This window comes from Tinamus guttatus, unplaced genomic scaffold (genome assembly GCF_059628265.1).
Source record: "Tinamus guttatus ecotype Peru unplaced genomic scaffold, ASM5962826v1 Tinamus_guttatus_pri_ptg000188l, whole genome shotgun sequence".
Lineage (NCBI taxonomy): Eukaryota > Metazoa > Chordata > Aves > Tinamiformes > Tinamidae > Tinamus > Tinamus guttatus.
In genome coordinates, this window is record NW_028288722.1 from 748231 (window position 1) to 766496 (window position 18266).

General features: G+C 62.8%; 1 protein-coding gene across 1 annotated transcript; it reads right to left on the reverse strand.

Moving 5' to 3' along the window:
- Positions 1–1982: 1982 nt before the first annotated feature.
- On the reverse strand, positions 1983–16403 carry RNF157 (ring finger protein 157). The gene is made up of 19 exons (XM_088523411.1): positions 16245–16403; positions 12765–12883; positions 11204–11292; positions 10566–10712; positions 10036–10153; positions 9676–9742; positions 9524–9567; positions 9064–9111; positions 8559–8630; positions 8301–8460; positions 8096–8208; positions 7687–7913; positions 7470–7578; positions 7044–7155; positions 6769–6953; positions 6533–6598; positions 6271–6319; positions 4614–4724; positions 1983–2088 (listed from the first exon to the last, which is right to left on the reverse strand). Exons 1-19 carry the CDS (start codon positions 16330–16332, stop codon positions 2048–2050), a joined length of 1965 nt encoding a protein of 654 aa, XP_088379537.1. The 5' UTR covers positions 16333–16403; the 3' UTR covers positions 1983–2047.
- Between the last annotated feature and the right edge of the window lie 1863 nt (positions 16404–18266).

Genomic DNA, 18266 nt, shown 5'->3' on the forward strand with positions numbered 1-18266 from the left:
CTGTCCGCAGGGAGCTGCCGGCATCCCCACAAGGAGGAAGGGACATTGCCAGGCGGAACAGCCTTCCTGCTGCTGGATTGCTGGAAACCGCAGCGGAGAGCTGGGAAGCCCAAGGTCTCCCTGGGTCCCCACAGGTGCCAGTGGCTCCAGCAGGTCATGAAAGCTGAACCTGGGAGCCTGGGGCTGGCTGTGGCCGTGCCCTCGCTCCAGAGTGTGTCCCCATGTTCCTCCTGCTCCTCTCTCCCCTCAGCAGGTCCCAGCTCACAAGAGGCTTCAGCTTCCTTCTGCCCCTAATCTTGGGCTCCTGCGCAGGAGCTCAGGAAATTTGGGAAGTGCAAAGCCTGCAGGAGAGCTGGCTCACATTCCCAAGCGCCGAGGTGTGGAGAGGAGGCCAGCAGGGAAAGGAGCGCAGTGTGTGATGCCGGTCACGACGCTGGGAGGAGGCAGCTGGTGGCTTTGGATCACTCTGGTGCCACTGAGAAACCCAAGGGGCAGGAAAGAGGGGGCTCAGCCTCCTCATTACCTCCAGCAGGAGCTAAACGGGGATCCGGAGCCTCGTGCTTCCCAAAGGGGCCATAAAGGGACCCAGCTGCTTTGTGGGGGCTGCACAGGAGTCGATGCCCCGCTGCCATTGAGGCCCGAACCCTCCATGGGATCCCCCCAAATCCCAGCAATCCAAAGCCACCCCATCCTCATCCGTGTCCCACTGAGCAAACGCTGGGAGGAGAACAGAGGGAATGAGGGGATGGAGAGATGGGAGCGGGGCAGTGCCCGCAGCCCCTTCCCCCCTGCTACAAAGTGCTCTGGAGAGCAGGGCCAGAGCCGCGGGCGGGGGCTTTGGCACTTGTTCCAGAGAGAGGGCCCGGCCCGAGCGCCGCGCGGAGGAAGACAGTGACGTTGGAGGCGCCCTGGCCTGGGGGACGGGGCGGTGGGAGCAGAGCCGAGGCGGGAACGTCGTCCTATGCCAGCAGAGCGCGGCGGGACAGTCCCCGCGCGTCCCTCTGCCAGTGTCCACGCGCGGCAAGAGGAGCACAGGGACACGGCAGGCTCCGGTGTCACCTCGTCGGCGTGGGGCAAGGTGTGGACGGGGCTCCCCATGGCGTCGGGCCCGGGGCAGAGCGTGAGGTTACCGGGTTGTGAAGAATCGCTATGGCTGCGGTGGAGGAGGGCACCGGGGCCGCCGCGTCCCCGCCGTGCTGCTGGCGCCGCTGCTGGTGCCACTGCCTGGCCCTGGTGGCAGCTGCCTCGAGGCCTGGCGGAGAGAAGGGGTGGTTGAGGGGACACGCGGGAGACATGCAGGCGGGTGGCGAAGCTGCCCCCATCACTAGCTGGGGATGATCTGGGGCTTTAAGAGAGACAAAATGCCCTGGAAATGCAACCTGGTGCCCTTTCGTGCAGTGCCCGAGCGGGGAGCATCGTGGCTCCACCAGGGGAAGGATCCAAAGGCCGGGGCTCCCCCTCGGTGGAGGCAGAGGGTCCCCAAAGAGCAGTGCAGGTCCTCGGTGCAGCCAGGGCACCCAAATGGCCCTATGCCCCACGGCAACTGCAGGGACGTAAGGGGGATTGCAAAGCCCTGCTGGCAGCTCCGCCGGCTGCTGGCGCGGGGAAGGAGAGGGCTCCACCTCCCGACGCTGCCGGTCGCTCCCACAGCGCGGAGGGAAGAGCTCGTGCTGACGGCTCCAGCAGCTGCGTTTCCAGACGGACTTTTCCGGGCTGGGTGCGGGAATGGGGAAAGCTCATTAAACCTCGGTTCCAAGCTCATTTGCTTGGGATCTCCGCAGGACCAAAGGGAAGAGCAAGGGTAATTCGAAGGCTCTGCCTCTGCCCTCCACGAGGACGTGCAGATGGGCTGAAGATGGGCCCATAAAGGATGGCATATGGGGATGGCCAGCTGGGCAGTAAGAACTGGCCACTGAGTCTTGATCCCAGTGACAAGAGGGCAGACCCCTATGTCCCACACCCCCACGGAGCCTGGCCCATGCGGGGATGGCAGCAGGGACTGAGCTGCCTCCTGCGCAAGGACACGAGGTGCACGCAGGGCTCCTACCTAGTCGTCAATGTCGATGGGGCAGGAGTCCGACCCGGCGGCTGCGTGCGGGGAAAGAGCAGAAGGCAACGGTGAGCGCGGCAAGGAGACGCCACCGCCACGGCCCCAGGGACGCTGCCGGGTGACACGGCACCAGGGAGGTGTCACACGGGAACGGCCCTTGCCGCCCGGCCGCGTCCTGCACCGCTGGCCCCTTTGCAACCCTCTGTGGATTAGCTCAAGGAAGACCTCAGTGCAAGAGCACCCGATGCCACATTGGGCACTCGATGCCTCTCCATCCCCTCCCATCCTGGTTCAAAGGCTGCTTCCCACCCGGGTCAGGCTGATGGGCTGAGCTGGGGGGAGTCCTGCTTTCTGCCACCCCAACACGGGGGCACCTGTAGCCCAGGGTGGCTCCCCCACCCAGCAAAACTAACGCTGCAATGTCGCCAAGCCAGCAGGGCCCTGCAAGGACACCATGATGGCACCATGTTGGCCATGCCGGGTCGACCCAGGGGGAGTTTCAAAGGGGAAGCAATAATCAAATAATAATAAGCCGTGGCTGCTGATTTATGGAAGGTGACAGCTCCCATTTTGGCTGGCTTTTCTTGTCAACCCACTTGAGGAGCGAGGTGAGTGAAGGCTGCAGATCCCGGCGGGGATGGAGAATTAACCAGGACCACACGCAGACAAGGGCCAAAATCCCCCTGAGCGCTCGGCAGTGTGTGAGGTGCCCTGGTGTCCCTGCGCAGGGATTTAGACGAGCCCGTGCGTCATTGGAAGGGTCACAGGGAATGTGGTGTCAGCCCTCGGCACAAAGCTGTGGGAAGCCACCTCTGCTCCAGGCTCAGACCTGTCCTGAGCACAGGACCAGCTCCCCAAGAGCATCTCAGCGAAACGCAGGGGCTCGCTGAGCTCGTCAAAACAACCTACCGGCAATGGGGCTGGGGCAAAGGGATTTGTTTTTAAGCTTTCATTAAAATAAAACATGTTCCCAAAGTAAAAATCCCCATGATTCTTGCCCATTCCGTGGATATAGGCACAATTGAATCTACAAGAATGGATGAACTGAGCACAGGGAAACACCAGCCAGGATTTGCCGTGGAAAATTTCCACGTTTGCCCAAACTGTGATGCTGGCAGCGAGCTCGGATGGCCCAAAGGAGCAGGGAGCTGCCTGTGCCTGTCCCCGGGAGACCTCTGGATGAGCACCACTGGCAGTGCATGGAGACCAGCCCGCGCTGCAGAGCTCAAGCTCCAGCAGCACTGCCATGAGCACCGAGTTGTCCCTCCAATCACGTCCCCTGCAAAACCAGCAAGGTGCAAAGGGCCGATGCGGCTGGACTAAGCGCACCTGGGGAGAGGGCAGTAAGAAGGCAGCTGGCGCAGGGTGAGGAAGGAGCTGCCTCGCCAAAGCAATGCTGCAAAACCCCGTTTGCAGCCAGGAGGTTCCCCAAGCACCACTTCCCACCGCGCTGCCTGCAGCGAGCCGGGCCGAAGCTTTTCCCGCTGCCTCTGCAGGAAGGCAGGCCTGGGGATGCACTTGCCAAGGGCAGAAGGACGTCCTGCATCCCAGGAGCTAATTCCCTGCTCGCTCTGTCCCAGAGCTGCATCCCAGCACCAGGATGGCTGGGGCATTTTGGGAGCAAAGCGGCCTTTTCCTGGTCCCTGCCTCGTTGGCTTGGAACTGAAAGGCTCCCAGTGCCACCAGGGTGCTCCCATGCTGGGCACCCCATTCTCAGCGCCCAGGGCTTTGATCTCAGCTGCCAGCGTCGAGCAGTGGGATGAGGTGTCTGGGCAGAGGCTGCAGTTTCCTGCTCCACGTTGCATTTCTCCGGAGCAGAAGCCACAAGGAACAGGCTAGCCGGGAAGCATGAGGAGCAGCAGGAGGGAAAGCTTTCCCAGAGGAACCGAATGGCGAGAAAGGACCTTCCCTCCGTCCCCAGAGCTGGGCTCTCGGGCACCAGTGGCACTTGCAGAGCTGGTACCTGCCCCAGCTTTTGCATCAAGGAGGGAGGCCAGGCAGAGCTGCAGGGCAGAGCTGCTCGTACAGATGTATGGGCACGAGGGTCCCGTGGCCAGGCCTCGCCGATACATTTGTCACCCCGCAGCAGAACAGGGACAGGATGCAAGCGGGGGCCGAGGAACCGTGTTGGCACAGAGCGAACATGAACTTCCACATGGACAGAGGAGCCCGGGGGGAGGATAGGGGAGAGAGGGATGGGGAGGGAGGAAACGGAGATGGAAAAGAGGAATAAAAAGTGTGAAGAAATGGAGGAGAGGGATGGAATGGATCCTTGGGCTAGAGCTCAAGCACTTCACTCTCAACAAAGCAAAAACCCAATGGGCATCGGGAACCCATCAGGAACCCATTGGAGACACACTGGCTTGGGTCATCTTGGCCTCCTGCTGCCAGGTAGCTCTGTGCCCGGTGGGCAGCCCCACGGCGGGCTGGATGGTGGGATGGAGATGAGGATGGATGACAGTGGGAGAGAAAGGGGAGGAAGATTGGGAGGGCAGGGGGCGACATAAGGAAGAGCAAAAACGACCCCCCAGCCCGAGTTCATGTTCGGCAGGTGGCCACTCACCAGGTAAGCAGGCCTCAGAGCACAGTTTATTGTCCAGCGCTTTCACGTGCGCGATGGCCACATCATTGTTATTGTCACACCGCAGACCGAGGAAAGCGCCTGTCCTCGGGCCTGAAAGGGAGCGAAGGCGGTTAGAGCCGCGGCGCAGCCGGGCTGTGCAGCAGGCGGGGGCACGGGGCAGCTCCTGGGTCTTCTCCTCCCTCCTCCCCACTTCCAAAACACATTAAAGAGATGGAAATGAGGTGTCTAGGGAAGGGGGGAATTGAGAGGTTGACCAGTGGGCACCAAGGTCGCGCATGGACACAGTCCCAGCTGCTCCTGTCCTTGCTGGAGGTGGCAAGAAAGAGCCGGCAAGTGGCCGTCGAGCAGGGAAGAGGCAGCCGAGAGCTGCTGGGGAAGCTACGGAAGCGGCCCACGACAGGACCCTTCCCAGCGTTTCACCTTCCTGTGTCCAGATCGGACACATCCACACGGGGTGGTACGTGGATGCGGGGAAGCACAGAGCCCAGACGCTCACCCAGCTCCCACCGTGTGTCCAGCTGACCCTTCCCTGAGGCAGAGCCCCTGGAGGGGCTGCAGCCACCCCGGCTCCATCCAGGCCCTGGTGGCACTGGGGGGACACGGCAGCCATGGCGATGCCAGTGGTGGTAGCAGCCCAAGGTGGGTACCAAGAAGCCATAGCCAAGCCTTGCACAGGGCTGGAGTTGAGGAAGGAAAAGTACGATCTGCTCCTTGGCATGACCTGAGCCAGTAGGTTTGCAGCCAGGTTTTTCTAAGCACCTCTGATGTGAGAGACTAAATTTCAGGAGAGGTGCTCGGCCCCAGGATCTCTTCCCAAGAAGCGACCATCCTGTTCCCGGGTGCTAGAAACCTTCCACGACAGGTTGGCTTGCTGGGGCCTAGCACAGCAGGAGTGCAACAGTTCGTGTACAGCTCCTACTGAGGAAGGGGGGCCCGGGCCCTCGGGGATGTCACCGAGTGCCATTAATGACCCCGCTATGCACCCAACTTCCCGTATTTCCATCTCACCCTGAGCAAGAAGCTAACCCCAGGGCAGAGACTATTCCTGCCCACAACAACACAACGCAGGGCAGGGTGCAGGGCCGGGCTCTTGCTCTTCAGCTTGCCTGAAGGGTCAGGGGCAAGTTCAAATCTACTTTTGCCACATATGTGCAGGCACAGAAGGAGGCACGCAAGGAGCCTCCCGACCTGCTCCAAGCTGGGAGGTGGCTGATGGTGCAGGGGTGACTGGGAGCCCTCACAGTGCCCAGAGTGACTTGTTAAACCATGTGGAGAATGGGGAAAAATAATTAACAGAACAGCCTAGAGGGACTGATCTTGCCACCCTTCCCTAAAGAAACCAACACAGATTGGGAGTATTTAAGAAAAAGGTCTTCAAAGACGCATGGAGAGATCGTGGCCAGCTGGTTCTGCCCCAACCCTGCGAGCCTTCGTGTAGCAGATGCTTTCGCGGATCCCAAGTGCTCCTGACATAGCCAGCGCTGCCCGGAGATGGTCACGAGGACCCCAGGGAGCTGGGGACGACCCAACGCCTGTGCTGGCTCCCTGCGGTTTCGGAGGGGACGGTCTAACCACGCGTCTGCCCGCTGGTGGCACCGAGCTGCAGAGGAGGGGATGACACTCCGGGACCTTTTACCGTCTTCCTGTGTGGGAGAGGTGTCCTCGTCCTCCAGCATGTCGTTGCCCTGTGGCGAAAAGCAGCAAGCGTGAGCGGCTCCGAGAGACAAGGTGGCCCAGCCCTGTCACTGATCCCAGAGGGCCCATATCCAGTCCAGGAAAGCCAGGTGGCACGCAGCATGGCTGGAGCCACACTGAACAGCCCTATCTCCCTTTGAGAAGCATCCCGGCATGGGGCAGTGTGCCAGGGACGTGGGGCAGCCCTTGGTGCTGGCTCTTACCTCGGCATCACGCTCCTCGGCAGAGATGCTGACGAAGTTGAGATCCGGGGATTCCACAGGAGTCGACTGTAGGAGGAAGGTGGAAAAGAAGTAGGACAAAAGAAGCAAAAATAAATTAGTTGCTGGCAGATTTGGAGAGGGATCTTTGTCTTTTGGCCATGGGCGCACTCAGTGTTGCAAACGTCCTTGCCTGCCCTGTGTTCCGGACAGGGTGATGGTGGCCGTGCCAGCCCTACCTCTCCTTCGGAGGTCACGGCGCTGGCCGCCGCTGGTGACGGGATCATGTCACCCTCCTCCTCTGTGCCAGGAGCAATGTAGGAGCCCGACATGGAGGAGATGGTGTCAGTGCTGATCTGCGAGTGCTGGCTCTGCGAGGAGGCCATGGACATGACGGACTGGGCCAGACTGCTGCTCACTGGGTCTGGGGGCAGAGCAGAGGCTGAGCCAGGGGGACACGGCGCCCGTGGAGCCCCCGGGGCTGCTCCCAAATGGCCACAGGCACCAGTTGTACCTTCTGGGGATGAGATGGTGGAGGAAAGCGGGGTGCCGGTGCATGAGGACTGGTCAATGGCTCCTGACGAGGACAGGGTGAGGTTCTCGCTCTCCGGCGTCACGCCACATTCCTGGGGTGAGAGAGGAGACGTCGCAAGGCCGTTGGGATGGGGTATGTTAGTGGGGACAGAGGAAGGCAAACACCCTGGGGACTGCAACCTCCAGCTGGGCAGCCGTGGTGGCTCCATCTCCCCCTGCCCTTCCCTCAGGTGAGGATGTCCCAGAGGGGAAAAGCCAACAAACCCGCACGGAGACTACAGGGCTGAGGAAACCTTCCCCAAACCACCTCCTGCGCCGTCACCAGCTCCAGGAGGGCAAACACCTCCTCCGGGGGTGCAAACAGGGTTAGCGACGTGGCCCAGGCTGGAGCCCGCCGGCCGCTCACCTCCTCGTGCCGAGCGGGCGACTTCCTTGGGACAATCCGGACCTCCGACTCACTGTAGGACTTCTCGTCACCCTCTTCAGGCAGGATGGAGGAGCTCTGTGAGATGGACCTGGCCAGGGGACAGAGCACCGGGCTTCACTGGCTGCCAGGGGGCACCAGCGACGTCACAGGACTTCCCCATGCACCGCGTGGGCAGGGACGCGGCCCCGGCACTCACTTGGACACGCTCTTCTTCATCCTGAGCCCGTGGGCGCCGCCGTCGAGGGGCGAGAGGGCCCGCAGCGGGGGCAGGCGGCCCTCGCTACCATAGCAGGGCAGTGGCCCCGCGCCGCGGCCCTCGCCCAGCGCGCGCAGCGGCGGCCCGGCCGGCGACGGCGCCAGCGGCCCGTTGAGGGCCTCCAGCAAGGACACCACCTCATAGCCCGGCGGGATGTTCTCCGAGGACTGGCGGGAGCAGAGGATGGGCGTGAGCGGCCGCATTGCTGCCCTCCCTGCCCTGCTCCCGGCGGCGCCTGGAAAACCACCCAAATCCGCCCTGCACCCACGGGAGCCCCACGCCACGTCCGACGGGGTCTTTGCTGCCCGTGGTGTCCCCAGGTGCCACATGAAGCCACCGCAGCACTGACCGAGTGCTCCTCTGAGTCGGAGGCCTGCGAGGCAACGATGGGGTTGAAGCTGGTGGGGGACAGCGGGCCCAGCTTTTTCCTCATGGCTCGGATCTGCAGCAAGGCGCGGAAAGCTGCAAGACACGGAGCGCCAAGGGGTGAAACTGCCAGGCTTAAGCACGCCCGAAGGCCACCCGTCGCCACCACCCGTGCGCTGGGGCCTTACGCAGGCGGCAGATGGGGCAGTTGTTGGCCTGGTAGCGCAGCGTGTCGGCGCACGTGTTGCACAGGCAGAGGTGGCGGCAGGGCAGGATGAGGGTGTCACGTACGTCCGAGAGGCACACGACGCACTCGGCGCTGTTGTCGCTCACCTCGTCCTCGGCCACCTGGCCAGCAGGAGACACGCTCAGCCGCCTGCGGGGTTCCCAGGACGGGCACAGAACGTGGATCCCCCTGCCGAAACACCCCCTTGTGCCCCCCGCACCTTGCAGTCCTGCGTGTTGTACTTGTTCTCTATGCCGTAGATCTCCTGGAGGAGGTAGCTCACGCCATCCACCTGGAATTGCCAGCGGGGAATCATAGAATCGTTAAGGTTGGAAGGGACCTTTGGAGATCATCTAGTCCCACCCCCCTGCACACGCAGGTTCACCCAGAGCACAGGGCACAGGGTGGCATCCAGACAGGTTTTGAAGATGTCCAGAGAAGGAGACTCCACAACCTCTCAGAGCAGCCTGTTCCAGTGCTCTGTCACCCTCACTGTTAAGAATTTTTTCCTTAAGTTCCTGTGGAACTTTTGGAGCCTTAGTTTGTAGTGAACAGTAGTGAGGTGACCCACCATGATATAGGCCATGGAGGGAGACCCCCCAGTGAAGCGGAGCAAGCAACGGGCACGACTGCTCCAGCCACCCTGGGACGCCCCTGTGCCCTCCCCGTCACCCATCCCGGCCTCTTTCCCACCAGGAACAAGGATCCTGTGAGGACACACTCACCACTTGCTTCTGCTTGAGGGGCTTCACACAGAAGGTGCCGTCGGCGTGCTGGGGGGCAAGCGTGCGAGTGAGCGACGCCGCGGGGACAAGGACGGGGACCGTCACGCTGCGCGCTGCTGCCCGCCCATCCCCTGGGAATCGCAACCCCCGCGTTGCCGTCCAAGTGATTGAGCAGCCCATTTTCCAGCAAGAGCCAGCTTTTCCCAGCACCTCATGACCCGGGTAAAGGTTGGGATGTCACTCTGCTGGGGCACACGGTGCAAGAGGATTTCTTGCTTGGTCAGGCACTTGTTGGACGAACAAAGAAAGTGTCAAGAGCAAAAGCCTCAAAAATGGGTGCTAAAAAACTGAGCACCTTGGGGACATTTCCAAAAGGCAGCTGAGTTCCAGGAGCTGCTTGGAATAGCCCAAGCCAAGCCAAGTCCAGAAGGGAAACCAGCAGCCCCAGGCCAGCACTTACCTTCTCGAAAGTGGCCAGCAGCACGTGACAGTGGCCCATGTGCTCTGCAAGACACGACGAGGCAGGCAGGGCTCAGGGGAGAGCAGCCCTGGCACCTGGGGCTGCCCGAAGCCAGGAGCTGCAGTGCTGGCTCCCTGCTGCATTGCCCTTACCATCCCCTTCATCCACCACGGCGTGCACCACCATGGGGTACACCTCCCGCTCCAGGTCGAAGCCCAGCTGCAGAGGCAAAAGGAAGCAGTTACATGCAAGAAGCAGCAGGAGGAATCCCCCTCGCCAGCTCCCGCCAAGCCCAGGAGCAATCCCGGGCTGAGCACGTCCCCGTGGGCTGGTCTCCAGCCCTGCAGCTGGCCAGGTTGCCACTGACACTGCATTTTAGGAGCATTTCCACCACCACCTGGAACCTCAGGCGGGTCCATGTCACCCTGAGCCCCAGGGCTCTGGTGCCGATTCCTCGCCAGGGACTTGTATCTGCGAGAGGGAGGGCTCGTGTGCTGGGCACGTGGCTGTACCTCCTCCTCCGGCCACTCCGAGGGGTCCACGGTGTGCGAGGGCATGCAGAACTGCTGGCACACCCCCCGCTTGTAGTGCGCCGTCTCCGACTGCAGGCTGTTGTCCTTGGGGATGTAGCTGCCCGGCGGGGACAAGACAAGGTTAGCAGCTCCTGCACCAGCTCTCCGAGGTTGCAGTCCTCATGTCCGTCCCTCGCTCACGGAGACGCTGGGAGGGCAGGAGCCGCTTCCCCGCTACCCTCCCGGCTGCCTCTCAGGGCCACTGGGGTGAGAAGCCTCTTGAAGGGCTCAGGAACCCACAGCTCTCCTGAAGTACCCAGCGTTCAGGCAACTGACTTGATGCCAAAGGGACACAGGGAAGGATTTCATACCCGCGACATGGAGATAACAAGAGGCAGCGTGATGGGAATAGGAATAGGAAAGAGGCAGCTGTCGATGAGGAGGGACAAGGGACTATGGCTGCAGCGCAGTGACGGACACAGCCTAACACCTGGGAGATAGGTCCAGCAGCACCATCCCAGGGTCCTCACCTCGCCACCCCGTTCTGGAACTCCTCACTCGCCTGGTAGTAGATGGTTATGGCAACACGGGCATCCGTGTCGAAGGTGAACTCCACGTTGTAGTGCACCTTCGCCTTGCTCACCTCCTCCCCTGGCATCTTCACCTCCTCCGAGCACCTGGGGAGCAGCGAGCGTTGGGGACGAGCAGGGACCTTGGGGACCAGGGGCACTGGCTCGCTTGGACACAGCGCAGACGGCAGGCATAATCCTGAGCCTTCCTCCCTTGGCTGCCATCCCTCATCCTCCCTCCAATAAGCCTTCGGAAAGGGCAGGAGGAGGGCGAGAAAGTAAATCCTTCAAAGGCAGCGCTAAGCTCCATTTAATCCCACCGCTCTGGAGAGCACGGTGGAGAGCGCACGGAAAGCGCTGCCCTGCCTGCAGCCATGCAGGAAACGCTCCCGCACCGGAGATTACAGCGGCACCGCAGAGAGCGGATCACGCATGGAAGGAGCCACCCCGCATCCGGGGCCGCCGGCACCCGGCCGTCCTGCCGGCAGCGAGGCCAGAGCCACCCGCAGCCCCGTGTTCGTGGCTCGTGTTGGCCCACAGGGACAAACTGCCCCGCTGTGAATCAGCCCCTCACTCCGGCCTCAGGGCACCCCACTTACTTAACAAGGCGCAGGGTGTCCTTGCGGATGTTGATTAAGCTCCTGAGGGTCTTCACGGGTTCCTGAGGAGGCGGAGCAGCGTAGGGGAACTAGGAGGGGAGAGACGGGGACGTGCTGGTGGAGACGGGCCTGGCACAGCCGCCTGGCCCGCAGAGAAGCCCCTCAGTGCTGCAAATCTGCTCTCGCCTACCTGCCGCATCCCTGAAAACCACGACATGCGGCTTAAATTGCCCAAGGTTTCCCCTCTCTGCTCCCCTTCGTCATCACCGCTGCGGGGCTGATGTGGCTGGGGGGCTTTCAAGGTGACACCTGCAAGTGGCACCACCCTAGAGCTGCCCTGATTTTCTGCAGGGGATCAGAGGTGCCCTGTGATCTGGTGACTCTGGGAGGGGGTATTTGAAGGCCCGAAAAAGGTACATGTAATTATAGAAAAGGGAACAGCCTAACCAAAGGGACAAAGCTGCGGGAGCAGGGCACGTCCCTGCCTCAACGGAAGCAGAGGCATGGAGAGGGAAAAGGCGCACGGAATGCGCTCTCCGGAGCATCCCGCGCTGCCCAGAGCATCCAGCACTCCCGAGGCCGGCACGGGCAGCCGCTAACACCAGGTATTTTTAGACTGCTGATGCAGCAGGGAGAGCTGATGGACGAGAAGGGGAGAGGGAGGGGGAAGGCGGGTGCGAATTCACACACGGCGACAAATCCTGCTGCTTTCTCCCGATGACAGACGGTGTTCGGGTTGCAGGGGGGTCTCCAGCCCACGCAGCCGCTCCAGTGGGCAGGGAGCCCGGCCGGCAGCATCCGCAGGAGGGCAAGGACAGCGGATCCGCTCCAAGGTGACCGTGTCCTTCCCGCTCACCCGTGGAGACGCTGCTCCTTGGCAGAGCAATGCTGCACAAACCCCAGTGCAGCTGAGCGTCCCCAAACTCAGCGCACAGCCAGCTGTCACCTCTGGGCTCCTGGGCACCCCCACACAGGCTGATTTCATTTGCTTCTCTGGGTTTTTTTTCTTCTCTCTTTTTTCTTTTTAATGAAAAATTCTGCAAGCCAGATTTGCACCTCACAAAGGGGCTATTTGGAGAACTTTTTTTCCACCCACCCAATTTAAAGGAAGCTGACAAATAATAGGAAAAAAACTTTCACCACGAGCATTGGGCATTTAAGAACACTATAGGCAAATAGCTGTATTTTGGCCCAGGCAGGTTTCCGTTAAGGTCAATAAATTCATAAAATTAAATTCCCAATCTGCCAGGGCTTGGGAAACACTTTGGCCTGACGGAGGCTCAGGGAGGGACACAGTGACGTGGTCACCTTCCTGTGGCACTCGCGCATGTGGCCAAGCAGGAGCCACTCACATAAGTCCTCCATGGAGGAAAGGCTGCAGAACGCAGCCCGTATATTAGACATCGGAGAATCCACTCCCTCCCTCCCCACTCCTCTCCTTTGCTCTTCTGGGCTTTCAGGAGAGCAGATGTCAACGCGGAGGGCACAGCTGAGCCCTGCTCCCATGAGGAGGCTGGAGGCCCTGCCAGCCTGTGCCCATCCCCGCGGCGTCGGTCCCTACCGGGACAGGGCGGTTGCCCAGGAAGTTGAGGTCGCTGTTCTCGCCAAAGAGGTAGCCCTCAGGGTGCGTCGAGTCGAACTTCTCGCCGCCCATGATGAAGTGGTTGGCAAAGTAGTTCCCTGGGGAGAAGAGCCAGGGAAGGGCCACATGAGCCGAGGGAGGCCACGGAGATGCCGGGGGGCTGCAGAGAGGCTGGGAGCGGGGCAGGAACAAGCTCAAAAGAGCAGCACGAAGCCAGCGCAGCCGCCGCCGTGGGGACGGGGAGGCGGCAGAGAGCCGGCGCCAGGCCCGGGACATCCCTCCTGGCAGCTGTCCCCAGCCTCCGACGGGCACCACGGTTGGCAGCGCATCCGAACCCGGAGCAGGTTCATTTTGGGGGGAAAAGTGATCATTAATCCCTGGCACACATCAGGGACAGCTCCCCTCCGGCGCACGCTCCGGGATCATGGGCTGCCAGCTGGGAAGCCAGGCAGAGCACAAGTGGACAGAGTTCTGTCCGTTCTCAGCCTTTCCCAGAGCAGAGCCCTGCTGAGGGGATGGATTTTGTACAGCCAGGCAGGAGGTGACTCCCGCTCCATGACATCCAGGCTTTGACCACCCTGGAAAATGCACCTCCGTGAGCTATGTGAGCAGGATGTGTGGACTGGGACTTTCCATTAAAAGTGAGAAAATCAGAGAAAAGCGGGAAGCAAAGCCAGATTGGGGCAGCAGGGAGCAGTCGGGAAAGGCGAAAAGGGAGGACGGACATGGAAGGAGCTGAGCCGAGACATCCCGGCAGCTCACGGCGCAGGATGTGGCGCCAGGCACGGGATGCAGGATGCTAAACGCTCCTGTGCTTCTGCCCTGCATCCCTGCCCCTCCGCCCAGCAGGAGCGGACGGGGATGGAGCGAGGAGAGGTCGGCGCCGCAAGCAGGGAGAGCGATGCCAGGGCCGGGCGCGTTGGCACGGAGCCGCGGATGCTGCCACTGTTTAGGAAAACTCGACCATCAATTATTGATGCCTGCTGCTTTCTGGTCCCATTTTCCATGTACATAATTTATGGGCAGCTCCGCGGGGAAGGAGGCAGCCGCATGGAAAAGCCCCGCAGCCAGCGGCCGGCGCGGCCGCGGCCCAGGCTCAGCAGCACCGGCCGAGGCCTCTGGAAAACAGGAGCTGTGGGACGTGCGGGATGGCAGGACACCCATAGGGACCGGCACCCGCAGGGCCGGGAGGCACAACCGGCCATGCTGAGAAGCCACCTCCATCCTGAGGCTTCCTTTTCCAGGCGAACTGCAATTCCGCAGCCCCGCCTGTCCCGGAGGAGCGTGAGCCTGTCAAGGACAGTTAAATCACCCAGGCAAAGCCAGGCTTTAATGAGAGCTGCGACTTCAGGGGAGCGGGTGGGAGCGAGGGCAACGGAGCCGCTGTGCAGAGGAGGCCCCGAGCCGCTTCCCTGCCAGCCTTGGGATGCGCTGGCTCTGGGACGGAGCCTGGCCAAGGCTCTCGGTGCCGGCCACGCTCGCCAAAGCGGCCGGGCTGCTCCTGGCTCTGCGCTGCCGCAGGCAGTGGCCATCCCGAGCCAGGACGCCAGGCTCGGCGCTGCCGTGTGGGGCCAAAGGAGCCACCAGCCGCTTGTGCCCTCTGCGGGGGGACGGGGCCAGGACACATCCCTGGTGCTCAAAGTCACCTCCTGCTCGAGCGGCTGTTGTCCCTGCACCCCCTGTGGGGTCTGCACAGCCTGTCCCTTGAGAGAGCCCCTTCCCACGGCCACAGCCCGGCTGGTTCATTCCAAGGGGTATCTAAGGAGGAGAAGCATCGCCGCTGCCAAAGACTCGGCTCCAGCGCCCAGCGCATCTCCCCCTTCCTCCCTCGCGGCTGCGCCGAGAGCAAATCCTCTGCAAGATTAAAAGCAGAAGAGCCCTAATCTGTTACGGCCACCAGTTTCTGCTCCTCTTGGGACAGATGGCCGCGTGGCTCCCAAGGCAAGGGGCTCCCTGCAGCGCCCTGGCACCTCCTGACCCCCACGGCTGCAGCACCCGGGGACGCAGAGCAGCAGGACTCACCCACCCTGAGATAATCCTCCCTGAACACGCCTGAAAGCCCCGATTTCTCCCGCAAAGGCACTGGTAACTGACAGCCTGGCATCCTCTGCCAGCAGAGATGAGTTTGGAAGTGCTCAGCTGAGCAAAACCAGCTTTTCTGCAGGCTCGGGGGACCTGATGGCTAATCATGCAAACCCCCCTCGCCCAGAGGAGATTTGGCTCAGAAACCTCCGCAAAGAGCAAAACACACAGCTGGGCATCAAGGTGATCAAGTCTTTGAAACCAGGTCAAAAAAAAAAAAAAATCACAGGAGCTGCAAAAGCCTCCGGGAGCAGCAGGACGGGCAGCAGCAGAGCCGTGGCCAGAGCATCCCGGGATTGCACACGGCAGCCCCGGCGCTCGCTGTTTTGGAGAGCCCAAAAGCCGAGGGAAGGGGTCAGACTCCAGATGGATGTTTTGGCAAAGCAGCTCCAGCTGCACTCCCAATTTTGGAGGGGAAGAAAAAAAGAAAAAGCACGGAGCACATCTTGACTGGACAAGTTTGTGCCGGTGGTAATTCTTGCCGAGAAGGTCTTTAGGCTTAATTAGCAAGCAATTTGTCACAGCGCTAACGATCCCGGTGTTTACCTTATCCTATTAACTACCAAAATAGTCACCTATTAATAGTAGCCAGTGCCATAAGGATCCTGTGGCAAGCCCTGTGCGTACACAAGGCATTTTCAGGCATCATTCCCAGATATTTTTTACTATTTTTGCACCTTTACCCATCCAAGGAGCCCAACTCACTTTGCTCCTCAGCATGACCCCCTCAGATACCCCGTCAGTCCAGCCCTTTGCAGGGAAAACCGCTGCCTGGAGGGGAGGGACTGATTTTCCAAGGTCATGCACAAGGTTTGAAGCAGGGCCGGATGCAGAGCCGGGAAGACTCTGCTGCGGCGGCTCGAGGCAGAGCCGGGGCAGCCAAATCTCCGCAGAAGCAGCGATGCTGCAGCAGCCCGGGAAGGGGGGGTCCTCTCCGCTCCCCCCAGACCCGCTCCCTCATGCTGCTGGGAATTCACCCGTCGCTTTCCCAAGCCTGGGGCACTCTGATGCCCACTGCGGGCCTTGGCCAGAGTGTCTGCAGCTCTGCAGCACAGAGCAAAGGATGAAACCGATGGCGAAGTAGTAAAAACTCAGCCAAGTTGGAGAGCAAGGAGCAAGGGGGTGCCAGAAGACCCCAGTCCTAGGTCGGGGGGTCCCTGGGGAGCCCAGGGCCGGGTGGACACTTGGAGCATCCCCCTCGCCGCCACTTGGAGCATCCCTATCCTGCCACTCCGAGCAACCCTCTCCCGCCGCTCGGAGCATCCTCCTCCGCTCTCTGCTCAGCGCCGGCTACGGGCTCCCGGCCCGCCCGACCCCACAGCCGAACCGGCCCCGGGGGGGAGCCCGGCCCCAGCACCCGCTCCGCGCGGCTCGTACCGGATTTCGGCGGGTATCTGTAGAGGGAATTGGCGGGGACATCCACCTCCTCCACGGCCGCGTTCTGCCGGCTGCTCAGCGCCCCCATGGCCGGGCCGCGCTCAGCGGGCGGGCGGCGGCGGGGCGCCCTCCCGGCCGGCACCGGCACCGGCACCGGGAGCGGCACCGGGCGGAGCGCGGGCGGCCCCCGCCCGCAGCATCGCGCTGCGCCGCGCCGGGCGCCGCCTCCGCGGTAGCGCCCGGGCTGCGCCAATGCGGGGCCGCCCCCGCCCCGCCCCGCGCGGGGGGGCTGCCGCGGGACGCGGTGTCCCCGTGTCCCCCCGCAGCAGCCTCCTGTCCGCAGCCCCCCCCCGCCGCTGCTGCCGTTCCCCAGATGGGAGCCCCCAGCACCACGCATCTACCCTCACCCCCGTGTCCCCCCCGTGTCACCCCTGTGTCACCTGCCTGCCCCCGGTGTCACTCGCTGGTCCCCCTTTGTCAGCTTCCCACCGCAGTGACACCCATCTGTGTCCCCCTCCCGTGATTCTCCGCACCATCTGCCCACCCCGCGTGGGACCTTCCCTCCCCGCAGGGTTGCTCCGAGGGTCTTGGGACAAGAGCTGAGCCCCCCGCCCCGTGCCAGCAGGTCACCCAGCGGGGTGACAGGAAGGAGTCGCTGCTGAGCACTGGGAACGCATGGAGCACCCTAGAGCCAGGCTCCATCCCAGTCCCCTGTGTGGGACATCCCTGGGCTCTGGGGACATCCCTGGGCCCCGGGGCCACCCGGGACACACAGCGTGGCTGATCTGCTCCCGCACAACCAAGTGTCACCCAACGGACACATCCATCCCAATCCCCAGTGTAGCCCCCGGCAGCACTGGACACCCTCACCCGGGGAGGTGGCAGGGAGGGACAGACACATCACGGAGCCAGTGCAGTGGCACGCGTGGATTCGAGCGGATAATGCAGGGCTACAAATACTGGGGCGGCATGTGCTGCTGGGCGGCTTAACCACCCGCGCGTCCCTGCGCGTGGCCGCAAGCCAAGGCCATCGCCCGCACTCGCCACGACAAGGTCCTTGAGGGGACCCTGCGGGCTCCGCAGCACAGTCCGCGCTGGGTCGCTCCCGCTTGGCGCGCGATCCCGGCCCTTGGCAGAGAGCGAACCCGCGGGGAAGGCAACGCAGCGCCCGGTGACGCGGCCTGCGGGGACGTTTCATGGTGACTCCAAAGGGGAGTCCAGCCCCTCCGTGCCGCGGACGCCAGCTCGACACAAGTGCCACTGCCACCTGGTTTCACGGGAGGCCCATGGGCTGCACGAGGGAGGCCCGAGGTGTCTGTGCGATGCAGACACCAGGCGGCGCGAAGCGTCCCCTCGAGTGGGAATTCCACGCGGAATTTCCTTTCGTTTTTGCTATTTCGGGCAATTTGGGGCAAAACCATCAGCTCGCGGCTATTTTAAACCTTGCGTTAAGGGACTGAATCTTGGTTGTGACGGAGGCGGTAGCGGCTGCGGCGGCCGCACAGCCCCGCGGCGGGGCCCGGCCGGCGCCGTCCCCAGGTCCCCGCGCTGGGGACAGCCCGGGGAGGGGGGGGACCCCGCGCCAGGGCGCCCCCCCGCGGCGCGCGCCGCTCCGCGGAGCTCCTCAATGAACGTGACGTCACAAGCGCCGCCTCTGCCCTATGGAGAGGAGCAGCAAAACAGCCGGCGACGGCAGCCAATGGGTGAGCGGGACGGCCCCTCCGCCGCGCGGGAGGCCCCGCCCCTCGCGGCGCGGCCGGCCAATGGCGGCGGCGCCCGCAGCCAAAACACAGGCGGCGACCAATGGCAACGCGGCAAGGAGGGCGGGAGCGCGCGGGCGGAACAGCCCGGGGGGAGGGGGGCCGCCGCTGGAAGATTCGAAGCGCCGGGGCGGCGGGGCGCGCGGGACGCGCGGCGGCAGCCAATCGGGGCACGCGCGGAGCGCGGAGCCGGCCAATCGGCGCGGGGGCCGGCCCCGCGGCACCGCCCCCCGCGGCTCTTCCGCCTCCCCCCCCGCGCGGG